Source organism: Myotis nattereri (genome assembly GCF_964212035.1).
Source record: "Myotis nattereri genome assembly, chromosome: 2".
Classification (NCBI taxonomy): Eukaryota; Metazoa; Chordata; class Mammalia; order Chiroptera; family Vespertilionidae; genus Myotis; species Myotis nattereri.
In genome coordinates, this window is record NC_138076.1 from 214,017,470 (window position 1) to 214,032,494 (window position 15,025).

At 46.4% G+C, this 15,025-nt stretch overlaps 1 protein-coding gene across 2 annotated transcripts in view; it reads left to right on the plus strand.

Annotated features, from left to right (window-relative positions):
- Positions 1-1,880: 1,880 nt before the first annotated feature.
- ATXN10 (ataxin 10) overlaps positions 1,881-15,025 on the plus strand; it is a 126,012-nt gene continuing 112,867 nt past the window's right edge. For both annotated transcript variants that reach the window (XM_081084804.1, XM_081084805.1), the window contains exon 1: positions 1,881-2,205. In XM_081084804.1, coding sequence (XP_080940930.1) covers positions 2,090-2,205 — 116 coding nt within the window. In that variant the 5' untranslated portion in view covers positions 1,881-2,089. The remainder of the gene's footprint in view (positions 2,206-15,025) is intronic.

Genomic DNA, 15,025 nt, shown 5'->3' on the forward strand with positions numbered 1-15,025 from the left:
CTCCTTTCCACACTCTCTAAAAATCAATGGAAAAAATATCCTCACTCTTTGGGTAAGGATTCAAAAAAAAAGATTGATAAGGGAAACTCATTAGATCCTTTGAGCAGATAAGCTGAAGTAAGGAAGTAAATCCTGCAAGTATTTGACTTGCATTTTTAAAGGATCTAGAATATCGGGAGGCAATAGAAGCAAAGAAACCAATCAGGATTATATTTCAATGATCTAGGCTAAACATTAGGGCAGCAGTTCTCAACCTGTGGGTCGCGACCCCTTTGGGGGTCGAACAACCCTTTCACAGGGGTCGCCTAAGACCATCAGAAAACACATATATAATTACATATTGTTTTTGTGATTAATTACTATACTTTAATTATGTTCAATTTGTAACCATGAAAATACATCCTGCATATCAGATATTTACATTACGATACATAACAGTAGCAAAATTAGTTATGAAGTAGCAACGAAAATAATTTTATGGTTGGGGGTCACCACAACATGAGGAACTGTATTAAAGGGTCGCGGCATTAGGAAGGTTGAGAACCACTGCATTAGGGGGAATGCTTTCTAAGGATTGTTAAGCATTTTGAATTGTCTTGAGCACTGCTAGGGAGATCTAATGCTTGGCACATAGAAATATTTGTGGAACGAAATGATTATGTAGTCAGTTAAATGGTAAGGCTGAATTACAATACCAAGTAACTTGCTTGTGCACGATTCATTTCTCCTGCATACTCTGGTGGTGCTTATTATTGTGTCTACATTTATTTAGGAAAGAACATAAAAAACACATTATATACACACTCCTACTCTTCAAATTAAATTGTAGAGGGCACGTATCTATGTATTTTAAGTGGTTCCACAGCCATTTGTACAGTCCTCTATAGCCCTTAACTGTACTCGGTCATGTTTGCCTGTCTCCCAATAGTCTGAGTTCCTTCAGAGTTGGGATCATCTCACCTGGCATAGTGCTTGGCAACAATGCCTGTTGAAAGGATACCTGATACGATCAAGGGCATGGAAATGAAATAAGTGAGTTACCAACACCCTCCAGAGAATCTTGTCTGATTCCTGTAAAATATATTCATTTCCCTTAGGAAACAAAGCACAACAATTCATAGTCTATGGCTTGTATTTTAAGCCCTGGATGAGCTGGAACAGTGTTTTCTCGCCCCGTGTGAAGTGCCTGGTAAACAGCTGGGGAAGGAGAACTGAACTTTCGGGGCCTGAGACTTCAAGCTGGTGACAGACTGCTCCTAGTGGAGTCCGGGTCCGGGCACTGATCCCTTCAACAAAGGAAATGGCCTTCAGGCCCTTAGAGGTCCCCGCATCCTCCCCGGACTCCCATTTCCCCCTCAGGTGAACCTGTCCCCTCCCCCTCCCCCTCAGGTGAACCTGTCCCCGAACCCCTCCCCCTCAGGTGAACCTGTCCCCCTCCCCCTCAGGTGAACCTGTCCGCGAACCCCTCCCCCTCAGGTGAACCTGTCCCCGAACCCCTCCCCCTCAGGTGAACCTGTCCCCGAACCCCTCCCCCTCAGGTGAACCTGTCCCCGAACCCCTCCCCCTCAGGTGAAACTGTCCCCGAACCCCTCCCCCTCAGGTGAACCTGTGCTGTACCCCCTCCCCCTCAGGTGAACCTGTCCTGTACCCTCCGCATCAGAGTGAACCTTGAACCCAGGCTCGTCCCCTCAGACCTGGACACTCCAGGCCTCGCTTCCCCAAGCCTCACGCAGAGCTCCGCCCGCGCCCCCTCCCCTCGGGCCGCACTTCCGCCCGCCCCCTCCCCTCGGGCGGCACTTCCGCCCGCCCCCTCCCCTCGGGCCGCACTTCCGCCCGCCCCCTCCCCTCGGGCGGCACTTCCGTCCAGCCCCCTCCCCCCGGGCCGCACTTCCGCCCGCCCCCTTCCCTCGCGCACAGCCCTCCCGCCGGCCGATCCGGCGTCGCCGTGCCGCGCGCTCTCGCTTCAGGCGGGGCCGCAGGGCGCGAGGCGGCAGCGTGGCCTGAGGTGCGGGCGCCCCTCCCCGCCGGCTTCCCGCCCGCCGCTCCTCCCCGGCCGCCGCTCGTCCTCGTCCGCCTCGGCAGCGGCAAGATGGCGGCGCCCAGGCCGCCGCCCGCCGGGCTGTCTGGCATCATGATGCCCGCGCCCATCCCGGACCTGGAGGCCCTCCGCGCGCTGACGGCGCTTTTCAAGGAGCAGCGGAACCGGTAACGCGGCGCGGGGTCCGGGCGGCCGGCTGCGGGGGGCGCGGCCTGGCGGGGGCGGGCAGCGGGGGGCCGGCCCTCCCCCGGAGGCTGCGGAGGCCCCTGCGCCCGGCCCGGGCCCCAGGCCGCCGAGTCCCGCGTCTGTCCCGGGGGCGCCTGGGCGTCGGGGCTGCCAGCTGCCCCCCACCTGCCGGTCCGGTGCGCTGAGGGGACCTTACGACCCCCGAGCCCTTCGCCACCTTCGGCCGTTTCGGGGATTGAGCCGATGGCGCTCCTGCAACGTGCAGGCTGCGGGTCTCGGTGGCTGGGAGCAGGTGACAGGACCACACCGGGCGCATGGCACGTGGGGGTCGCGCGGTCAGGCCCGAGGCGGCGGGCTGGGCTGGCATCCCCGGTGCTGACTGCCCGCCGGGCCTCGCCGTCCCAGGCGGGGCGGGGCGGGGCGGGGCGGGCGGCCATGGGAGAGCACCGGCGGAGAGGTGCTGCCCGGGCACCATAGCCAGGGCAGCAGGTGCCCCGGAGCCCGACAGCCCAGCATGGGCTTCCTGGCCTTGTAAGCTGCTCATTACTGACCAGTTTCTAGAAGCCTTGGATTCCTTGTCCAAAAATGGGTGTATGATACACACCTTCGTTTCTGGATCGTTCAGAGGAATGACGGCAATAGCACGTGAAAGTGTCAAGTGTGTGATGCCCTCAGTCAATGCGTGTGTGAGTTTGTTCGAATCTCGGCCTCAGTTTTGTCATCTGTTTAATGGGAATAATGTACAGTACTTGATACAGACTAGGTGGACCGGTTAATAACGGCGGGTTTTGTAATCAAAGAAACACGATCATTTCAAGAGACACATCAGAAGTGCTTTCTTCAAAGTAATGTCCATCGCTAGCTACACATTTCCCCCATCTTTCAGGGAATTTGTGGAGACCGTCCCAATAGAACTTTTCTTGTTTTGAGGAAAAACCATTCAGAGACCCAATTTTCCACTTCTTTGTACGTTTTGAAGTGCTGCTCAGAAAGTGCGTGCGCCCTCGATCGGAACAAGTGTCATCTGAAGGAGCAAGGTCTGGTGAATACGGCGGGTGGGTTAATTAATACTTCGCAGGCAAGATCTTTTAATGTGTCTTTAACTGGTTTTGAAGTGTGTGATGGCGCGTTATCATGAAGCAAAATTATTTTGCCATTGCTTCTGGCCCATTCTGGTCGTTTCACCATCAAAGGGTGGTTCAAATTGGTTATTTGTTGTCGGTAGCGGTCAGTATTCACATGGTTTTAGAAGCTCATAATACACCACACCTTCCTGATCCCACCAAACACAGAACACTGTCTTCTTTCTGAAGCGATCTGGCCTTGCAGTCGATGTTGATGGTTGACCTGGATCAACCCATGACTTTGTGCATTTGGGATTCTCAAAATAAATCCACTTTTCATCGCCAGTCACAATTCGATGCAAAAAAGACTTTTTTCGTGCCATTGAAGCAACATTTTACTGATGACTTTTTGGTTTTCCACTTGTCTTTCGTTCAGTTGATGTGGAGCCCATTTTCCTTCCTTTAAAATCTTTCCCATTGCTTATAAACGATAGGAAATTTGCCGGGAGCCGGTCCATCCTTGCTGTTTCAAGGGACCTGGCATATATGGCATACTGTTCTTAATATGTTTGCTCACCTTCTTGGCACTATGTGTTTTAACCAAGGTCTCCTCTCTGAGAAAGGTTGTTTCCCCAGGTAGGGATTTTCCCCTGAAGTTAGGGAGGGAATAAAAACCTCTTAACTGCCGAAACCGGTTTGGCTCAGTGGATAGAGTGTCAGCCTGCGGACTGAGAGGTCCCGGGTTCGATTCCGGTCAGGGGCATGTGCCTGGGTTGCGGGCACATCCCCGGTGGGGGATGTGCAAGAGGCAGCTGGTCGATGTTTCTCTCTCATCGATGTTTCTAACTCTCTCTATCTCTCTCCCTTCCTCTCTGTGAAAAATCAATAAAATATATTTAAAAAAACAAAAAACAAAAAAACAAACAAAAAAAAAACCTCTTAACTAAGTGCCAGGCGGGTAATTAATCACTTTAACTATGAACAATCATGCTTAAGCTACATAATCTTTACTCCCTGGAATGGAGATAAGAAACGCCCTAACCTTTGTAATAGAGATTGATAGGATTGAATCAACTGGTATAAATACAGATGTAAGAAGACAGAACTTAGAAGACAGAACTTAGAAGACAGAACCTACACAGAACCTAGAGACAGAAGAACTTCGCTGGAGAGAACATGGCAAAAGATCCTGGACTGAACCTGACTACAGAAATTGGCAAGAGAACCTGACTAGAACCTGGTGACTGAACCTGGCTGGAGAATCTGGACAGAACCTGGCTGGAGAACCTAGCGAGGGAACATGGACACAGAACCTGGCTGGAGAACCTGGAGAACCTGGCTGGAGAACCTAGCAAGAGACCATGGACACAGAACCTGGCTGGAGATCCTAAGCAGAACCTCTCTGGAGATCGAGACCAGAACTTGGCTGGAGATCCTGGCTAGGCTGCTGATCAACTGAACGCTGCCTCCTTGTCATTCCTTCTTCGCCGACTCCGTCCACACCTTTGGGGACCCCTGGACCCGCTGGGGTTGGACCCCGGCAGAAATTGTTTGCTGAGCAACGTTTAATCTTTCTGCAAGCTGTTTTTGAGTTTGACACGCATCTTCATCCAATAACGCTTGTAATTGTTGGGCTTGAAACTTTTCCGGGTGACCTGGACGTTCTTTGTCTTTCACATCGAAATCATGATTTTTAAAGCGTTTAAACCAGCGTCACAAGTATCTTGAGATGGAGCATGTTTGCTAGAAGCTTCCCGAAGTATACGATAACTTTCAGCAGCACTTTTCTTCAAAATAAAGTAATGAATTAAAACTTCCTGCAAATGCTCTTTTTTTGGCATGAAATTTGACATTTTTAAGCGTAAAAATATCTATGATGTTAACACCTTCAGAAAATTTGACATATGATGTTTTGAAGCTTGTTGTCAATACAAAATAGCATACATATCAAATCGCATATATGTCACCATATATGTAACTCCATCTAGTGAAAAAAATCCGCATTATTAACCGGTGCACCTAGTAGTACTAAGTAAATGTTAGCTGGTATTGTCGCTTCACATATTTATGTCCCCAAATACCAGGTTTTGTGAAAAGTCCTGTTCTGGGAAGCCAGCAGACAGTCATGCAGTCCCGGGGGGTGCATACAGAGGGTAGAGAGAGCATACAAGAAAGGCACAGTAGGGTTGGGTGGGTCCAGATGATCCCTGGAGGTCCTCTTGTCTTTAAACTGGACCCCTTCTTTGGAGCACTTCTACCTCAGATCACAGTGGCGTGTCTGTTGAGAGAGCGCTGAGTGCTTTTTGGGAGATGATGTTAACTGATGTGGTACTGATGGGAGATGTGTTGACTGAGTTATGGCTTCAGCAGATCTAAACCAGGATGGGCCTGTGACTAGTTCTCAACCATTTTGAGCACCCCCTATGAAACAGGCTCTTTGCTAGGGGCTGAGGGTACAAAGGTGAATGTGAGGTGACCCCCTTTTTCCAAGCATATTAGGGAAGTTGCTGTGTAAGCAATCTGTAATGAGAGGATCTAGACAAGAAGAGGTGGTGGCCCAGGGGACCATATGGGTCTGTTTGTTGGATACATGGATGGGCCAGGAAAGGTTTTAGATGACATTGGCTGCGTGGCTTACAGATGAGAGGGCTGATTAGGAAGAACAGCATATGCAGAGGGACCATAGGCTGATTTTGCAGGCTTCCCGAAAGGGTAAATGAAATAACAGGAGACATTCAAACATCAGACCCCTTTCTGTAACCTGAGGAGAAAATCCAAGACCCTCAGTCAACTTACAAGGCCTTTTTCTGTTCTCTTGTGGGGGCAGTTAATGGGAACTAGGGCAGGGCCTCTCCAGGGAGTGGCATGAGAAGATCTGCATATGACAAAGAGCTCTCTGGCTGCCCTGTGGGGGCTAAATTAGAGAGGTGGGGGCTGGAGGCAGGGGACTTGGAAGGAGCTGATGCAGAAGCGCAGGTGAAAGGAAAGTGCCGCATTAGGACATTGGCCATGGGGAGGGACAGGATAAACGTTGAAAAGTATTTACAAGTTGTTTGGACAGGACTTGGGCACCAAATGGATTATTAGGGGAGAATGAGGAAACAGATGCTGCCCACATTTGGCTGGAGTTTTTCTGGAACCTGTCCTGTTCCAGGCAGGATTTGGAGACCAGGAAAGGTGAACTGATGTTCAGGTCTTGGGGCGGGGAGGCCGTTGTTGGTGAGGCAGAGACCTGATGAGAGTTTGTGAGGACGGGCTTCTGGTCCTGGTTCTGTCTCTGCTTCTCTGTGTGTCTTTGGACAGATCACCAGTTGCCCCTCAGAGGGGTCTCATGGTTTAGACCAGAGTCCAGCTGCTCTGAGAGGATCCCTCCACTGCAGAGGAACCCAGAGCGGGGATGGGCCGCAGTGCCAGGAGCTGGATGGGAAAAGTGAAGCAAAATGAGGCCTCAGAGTAGCAGATAGAAAACATCCGACAAAACAGAAACAGACTGAAGAAAGTAAGAAAGCAATTGATGGAACAAGATTTGCATGTTAGCTGAAAAAATGTATTTTGTGGGTCTTCGAAGACTTGATGCTACGAAACCAGCTTCTGTCTGTGGTAGCTGGAGTGACAGAAGTGTCATGTAGTGGAAAGAACAATGACTCGGGAACAATGACAAAAACCTGGGCTTATCTATCTCTCTGGACTTCTTATTTCTCGACTTGAAAATGCGGATGATACCTCCCACTCTGTAGTTATTGTGAGGATCTGTACCACTATACGTATAGCACGGTGTTTTATGCCCAGTGGGTGCCATTTAGCACCTGCTATTAAAAAGTAACTGGGCTGTAAGCGACCAAGAACCCAGTTGTGCTTAATCTGCCTTTTAGAAAGCAATGGACGCTATTAAAAAGGTGATAATGCTAATTTTGGGGTTTAGCCAACCCCAACCCAGTGAGGTAATTCTCCTGGCTCATTGCAGTGGCTTTGATATGTTCACAGACTCTCTGCCCTTCAAGAGGAGGAGGGTAATTCCTCTCTCCTGAGTGGGGGCTGCATTTAGTGATTTGCTTTGAAATAAGAATGTGGCAGAAGTGGCAATGTGACTTCTGAGCCTAGGCCATGCATGAAGGCATTGCAGCTCCTCACTGCTCTCTGGGATCACTTTGACACAGCCGGCTGCCATGTCCTGAGGACACTCGGGCATCCCTAGGGACGTGCTGGTGAGGGATCTAGGCCTCCTGCCAGCAGCCAGGGAAGGAGCCATTTACAATTCCTCAGAAACCTTGAGCCGAACCACTCCACTCAGCCACTAACAATCCGCAGGCCTGTGCGGGACCCGAAATATTACTGTTTTAAAATGCGAGATTTTGGAGTCATTTAATAAATAGCAATGGATAATTAGTATTCCAATCTAAATTCTACTCGATCTGGATTAAACTCAGATTCAATAACCCATTTCTTGAATAGTATCTTAATCACTTAAATCCACAAAAAATTGCTTATGGTCATAAATTATCAGTATTAAGATATTGCCCACTATTTCTTCTCAGAAGATAATTCTTTTTTTTTTTTTTAACTTATTGTAAGTTTGTATCAGACCTTTTTTTTAAATGTACATAACTGCATTAAAAAATATTTTTATTGCTTTCAGAGAGGAAGGAAGAGAGAGAAACATTAATGATGAGAGAGATCATTGATTGGCTGCTTCCTGCACGTCCTCTACTGGGGATCGTGCCCCCAACCCGGGCATGTGCCCTACCCTGGAATGGAACCATGACCTCCTGGTTTATAGGTCGAATGCTCAACCACTTAGCCACACTGGCTGGACCATATAGGCATTTTAAACATTTAACAAGTGATTTTTCTTGCTGTGCTCTGAGTCTTTGCAAGTCTTGTTAAATTCTTTCTGGGATGAAGTAAGATATAAATGCATTAAAAAGTCTATTTTTGGCTTTTTCCCAGAGGTATTCTTTTTCAACTCTTTAGTCAACTTTGTGATGTATCTCTGTCTTTACATTATCTATCTTTATGATATATATCCAGATAACACATTTTAGCCACTGTGTAAAAATGTGGAGCCAAGTGAGGTTGGTTGTCATACTCTGCCTCTGCTGTACATTAAGTAGCCACTAGCTACAAGTGGCTATTTAAGTTAATTAGGAATAAGTAAAGTTAATAATTCTGTTCCTTACTTGCATTAGTCACTTTTTAAGTATTCAGTAGCCACACGTGGCCAGTGACTACCTCATTGGTATGCAGATATAGAATATTTCCATCATTGCAGAAAGTTCTGTTGGATAGTGCTGCTCTATAATTTATTTTTTTTCTATAGAGATTATGTTCCAGTTCTTGAATATTCATGAAATCATGTAACATTTGGATTCTACTTTCTATACATTCTTCTCATACTTAACTGATACCTCATTGCTCTTCCAGCAGCTAAGCTTCTTGAATGAAGTGAGCATGTCACATTCCCTGTATGCCTAGCATCTGCATTGAGTCTGATAATTGTAGGTACTTAACAAATTCCCGTGGAATTGCTTCTGTTTGTATAACTTATTACTCGTTGTGCGTGCTTGGTCTTTTTCTCCCATACCCATGTAGACAATAATTTTTTTAAGCCTTCTGTCAAGATGGCTTATTTTTCCTCTTCTGTCTGTGTTTAGTTAAGATAATTTTTTCTGTTTACTGCCTTCAAGGTTTTATACATCCTATTTAATAGCATAGGTATTTCCCTCTACTTCTGAATCCCTTTACCTTATAAACTCTATTTTTCATTTTAAAGAAAGCACTTATTACAATCTAATGTACCATATAATAATATACAGCGGTTTTTTATTCTCGATGTTTCCTTCCAGAATGGAAGACCCATAAGGCAGAGATGTTTGGCTTTTTCATGATTATCCTATTTGGATAATGCTGCTTGAATTTGATGTCTTCTCTCAGTTTGGAAAATTGTCAGCCAGTATTTTTTCAAATATTGTTTGTCTTCTGTTTTTTTTATTTCCTTCTAGGACTCCAATTGCACATATGTTAAACCTTTCATTCTACATATATATCCCATAGGCTCCTTTCTGTAGTTCCTATTCTCTCTGAGTTTCTGTTTGAAAATTTTGTACTAATTTGCTGTAGTTCTCTAATCCTCTTTTCTGCATCTTATTTGCTGTTATCTATTGTGCTCTTAGTTTCAGGTGTTGTATTTTTGAGTCATTGTATTGTAGAATTTCTATTTGATTTTAAAAATAGGTTACACTGTTGAATTCATTTTGTCATTTACCTTCTTGAATGTATTAATTATAGTTAATGTGCCTGATAACTTTCTATTGTCAGTTTTTGTCTTCTTGTGTTTAGTTGTTTGGTTCTGTCTTTTTTTTTTTTTTTGAATGCTGAATGTTGTACATGAAAAATTGAGGTCAGTTTCAGGTATCTTCCCTTTGCAAATATTTGAAAACTCAAAATCAAAACAATCTAAAAATGACTTTTTTCAACAAATGGCGGTAGAACAACTTGATAGATAATTGGACTAAAATGAACCTTGACCCCACACCTTGCACCATTTGCAAAAAAATATTTCATTATGGGTTATAGACCTAACATGAAAACTAAAACTATAATGTGTTTATTGTTATTATTATTATTATTTTTAGAGATGAAGGGAGAATGGTAGAGAGAGAGAAACATCGATGAAGAGAAACACCACTTGGCTTCCTTCTGCATGCCCCAAACTGGAGGTCGAGTCTACAACCTGGGCATGTGCCCTGACCAGGAATCGAACCAGTGACCTCATGGTTTCTGGGTCCAAGCTCAACCACTGAACCATACCGCTGGGCCTATAACATGTTTAGAAGAAACATGGGAAAATATCTTTGTGGCCCTGAGTGTAGGCAAACATTTATCCAGGACACAACACTAACCATGCAAGAAAAAATTGACTATCAAATTAGATTTTATAAAACTAAAAACATCTGCTCATCAAAAGAAATGAAGAAAATGAAAAGGCAAGCCAGAGAGTTAGAGAAAGTATTTGCAATACATATATCTGACAAAGGACTTGTTTTAGAATATATAAAGAGCTCCTACAACTCAATGATTAAAAGAGGAAATTGGACAAAAAACTTACATGACTTACAAAGAAAGATATATAAATGGCCAAGAAACACGTGATAAAGTACTCAACAGCATTATTAAGGAAATGCAAATTAAAACAATAGTGAGATACCACTTTATGTCCTTAGGATGACTAGTATCAAAAAAAGAAAAATAAAAGAAAATAGGTATTGGTGAGGATGTGGAGAAATTGGAACCCTTCTGCATTGCTGGTGGGAATGTAAAATAATGCAGCTATTGTGGAAAACAGTTTGGTGGTTCCACAATGAGCTAAACATAGAATATGACCCAGCAACTCCTAGGTATATGCCCAAGAGAATGGAGAGCAGGCACTCAGATGCTTGTGTGCTAATGTTCATTGTAGCATTATTCACCATAGCCAAAAGATGGAAACAGCCCATGTCCATCAAAGACGAATAAACAAAACATAGAATACAGTGGGATATTATTTAGTCACTAGAGGCCTGGTGCACGAAATTTGTGCCTGGGTAGGGTCCCTAGGCCTGGCCAGTGATCAGGGCTGATCTGTGGGGTGACTGGCAGGGTGATCAGGGGGCCCCCGCTGGCACCCATCTTGGCCAGCCTAGTGCTGCCCCTAATTGCCCCGCTGCCACCGCCGGTCACCTCCCTCTGCGGGGTGACTGGTGTGGTGATCAGAGGGCCCCACTATCACCTGCCTTGGCTTGCCTGGGGCCTGCAGGCTGGGGGCAGTTCCTGCATTGAGTGTCTGCCCCCTGATGGTCAGTGCGTGTCATAGCGATCTGTTGTTCCACCTGTTGTTCTGTTCAGTTGATTTGCATATTAGGCTTTTCTTATCTATACTAATAATAGAGAAATATGTAAATTGTCTGGGATGCCACCATGCAACGACCGAACAGCAGGCTGTGTGGGGCGACCAGGCCGGCAAGGGGGGCAGTGAGGGGCGACCAAACAACCAAACAGCAGGCTGCATGAGGCGACCAGACTGGCAGGGGGGTCAGTTAGGGATCATCAGGCTGGCAGGCAGAGGCGGTTAGGGGTGACCAGGCCAGCAGGGGGGGCAGTTACAGGCAATCAGGCTGGCAGGCAGAGGTGGTTTGGGGTGATCAGGCTGGCGGGGGGGGGGCAGTTAGGAGCGATCAGGCAGGCAGGCAGAGGCCATTAGGGGTGATCAGGCAGGCAGGCAGGTGAGTGGTTCGGAGCCAGCGGTCCCGGATTGTGAGAGGGATGTTCGACTGCCAGTTTAAACCAGCAGTTGGACATCCCCCGAGGGGTCTTGGATTTGAAAGGGTGCAGGCTGGGCTGAGGGGACACCCGCACCCCCCCCCCCCCCCCGCCGTGTACAAATTTCGTGCACCGGGCCTCTAGTATAGGATAAGGAGGAATGAGATACCGATGCATGTTACAACATGGATGAAATTTGAAAATGTTTTGCAAGGTGAAAGAAGCCAGACATAAAAGGACAAATATTCTGTGATCCCACTTACCTGAAGTACTTAGAATAGTCATGGAAACAAAGTATTTTAGAGGTTACCAGGGAATTGGGACAGTGCCTGAGCGGGTGGGGGTGGGGTGATGGGATTATTGCTTAATGGTTACAGAGTTTCTGTTTTGAAATTAGATCTGGTGATGGCTGCACAACATTGAATATAATTAAGATTCCGCTGTTGGGATCTTGCACGCAGGGTGAGCCATGGTAGTGTCTTACCTGACGGCTCTGGTCCTGAGAGCTCACTTGCAGGGGATTTCCCTCTGCTTTCTGTGACCTCTGAGTACCGCAGGGCAGCTTGTGGTCTGTTTTGCAGAGTGACTGAGAGAGTTGTTTTTTTTTAAACAATTGTGTTTGGGGGCTCCTTCCTTCTCCCCTGTTCTCTCCTGAAATACACCAGTATGAAATATTGGTACCTTTTTGGAATCAGGCAATGGGTTTCAGGGGAAAAAGGCTTTCATGAGGCATAGGCTTAGTTTCAAATCCAAGTATTGCCGCTTCCTAGTGGTGTGAACTGGCAAATATTTAACTTCTCCCAGCCTGTTTCACCTGGGCCAGTGGTATGATGATGCCAGCCTTGTAGGTTGATGTGCTGTATGTAGAGTCAGAATGGTGCCAGCACATGGCTGGTGCCCAGCAAACACCAATATTACCATTGCAGCCTCTAGTCCAGCTCTGGGCAAACTACGGCCCGCGGGCCGGATCCGGCCCGTTTGAAATGAATAAAACTTAAAAAAAAAAAAAAGACTGTACCCTTTTATGTAATGATGTTTACTTTGAATTTATATTAGTTCACACAAACACTCCATCCATGCTTTTGTTCCGGCCCTCCGGTCCAGTTTAAGAACCCATTGTGGCCCTCGAGTCAAAAAGTTTGCCCACCCCTGCTCTAGTCAGTCAGTAGTGAAAGGAAATGAAATGTATGGTCATTCTTGAGAATTTTGCATATTTTAAAATAGTGCTTGTTAACTGTTTAATTTCATCTCAATTCCATGATCAGGTTCTGGTCTCAATAGGCTTTTAAACTTTAGAATAGTGGCTTCTGGAACTTTAGAATAAGAAGCATATAATAACTCAGTGGAAGAAAAATAGTTTTTTAGGTCCAAAAGATGTGGGCAGTAATTTCTTGTTAATATTTGAATTCCTTGAAAAAAAACAGGTTTTTTAAAAGCAATATTAAACAATTTTAAAAAGCCATGAGGATTTCCCACAAAAAAGAGACTACTTGAGTGGGGGGGGCAGTAGGGGGGTGAGGACACATGTAACATGTTAACCAATTAACAACAAACAAACAAAGAAAGGACTACTTGAAAGTAACTTAGGGGAATTTAGATGATTTGGTTTTGCATTTAGGAACTGACATTTAAGAAAACATCCTTGTATACTCCAAGGAAAAAGGAATTGAAGCTTATCTTTAGCTTTCATCCTAGTGTTTTTGTCAGTTGGTTGTTTTTAAACTCTTGACAAAACTACAATACATGATTATGTTAATGCATTTTTGGAAGATGATATAATCTAACTAGTACACATGTATTTCACTTGCAAAATCAGCAAGAGTTAAAATTGTGTTTTGTTCTCTCAAAGTCAAAACATTACTGATACTGTTAATGTCCTCTGTATTAGAACAAATTATCCGGCAAGTTAGTAGCTTGAAACACAAACATTTATTATTGCGCACAGTTTATGAGCGTCAGGAACCTGCGGCTGCTTTGCTGGTGGGCCTGGCTCAGTGTTTTTTCACGAGGTTGCAGTCAAGCTGTGGACCAGGCCGCAGCCTGCTGAGGCCGACGGGCTGAAGCCTGGGATTCCACGCTCGCACGTGGCTCTGGCAGGTAGCATCTGTTCCTTCCCACGTGGACCCCTGTGTCGGCCACTCGGCACCTGGCAGCCGGCTCGTTCCGAAGCCAGATGATGCAAGAGAGTGCGGCGGGGATGGAAGCTGTGGTGCCTTTATAACCTAACCTTGGAAATGGCACACCCTTACGCCTGCATATTCCAGTGGTCACAGAGCGGGAGCGCAGGAGGAGTCACCTAGAGGGTGTGAATGCCAGGGAGGGGGGATCGGGTAGGGGTGCCCTGTGTTTCACTTTGCAATCCCATTTCTCCCTTATTCATAAACGGATGCTGTAAGCTCTGCAGCTCCTGTTTTTATTGACATTTTGTTTTGAGTGTTACTGGTGTTCATCCCAGAGAGCTAGATCACTAACTTCAGCTGTTGTAAACATCTTAATTTATCTACCTCTTCTCTTACTGATGGCTCCTTGGCTTGTCTTGAATTTTTGGTAATTCAGACAGTGCTGCGGAGGCCATCTTTGTACACAGCTCCTCGTCTGCCTGAGCCTTAGTGGTTTTTTCCCCAAAAGCAGAGTCTGAGGCAAAGACTTGGATGAGGTAATTTAATCGGAAGTGACCCCCAGCGATGAGGAGTGCAGGAGAGGGGAAGCTAGACGGGAAGGAGAGACTCCAGTGTAAGATGCTGTCCTTATCAAGCTGGTAGCTGTGTGGGCAACGGGGGCTCAGTCCCACTGGGCATCTCTGAGGGATGCAACTCTGAATTGTCCGAATGGACGCTGGGTCACTGCTCTGTTAACATGTTGCCCATTGGTGGAGAATGGCCCGGGGCCCTTAACTAGCCCGGCCAGAGGTGGAGGAGGGACACCGGGCATTTCTCAGTCTGCTCCACTCCTGCGGTTCACTCTGCTGCTCACTGTTCTAGGGCTGTTTGGAGTCTAAAAGGGCCTACACAGGAGTGTTAGTGCAACAAGCTGCCCTCGCCACTGCTGCAGCCTGTCCCGACTCTAATTGATGATGATCCTTTCCCCACCCTCCCGTCTAGATTGCTTTCCGCCAGCACTTGGCTAGGCTCTGCTCTGAAGGGGTTTGAGCCCTCCGCTGCCTGTCTCTTGTCAGGCTGGTTGCTGTAGTTTACGGTTGTGCCTAGACGTGGAAGAACCAAGATACTCTCTGCTTATTACCTCTTTCAGAGAACTTTGTGTAGGATGTTATAACCACTTAATCACCTACCAACCCGCCCAGAATGACAGCAATCTGAAGGCAGGATTCTTCTCATTCACCTCTGTTCTCAGGACCTACTTTAAGACCTAGCACATAATAAGCACTTCATAGTATTATTATTTCCTTGAGCATTTGATTTTCTTGAGTCATTGGGTATATAAG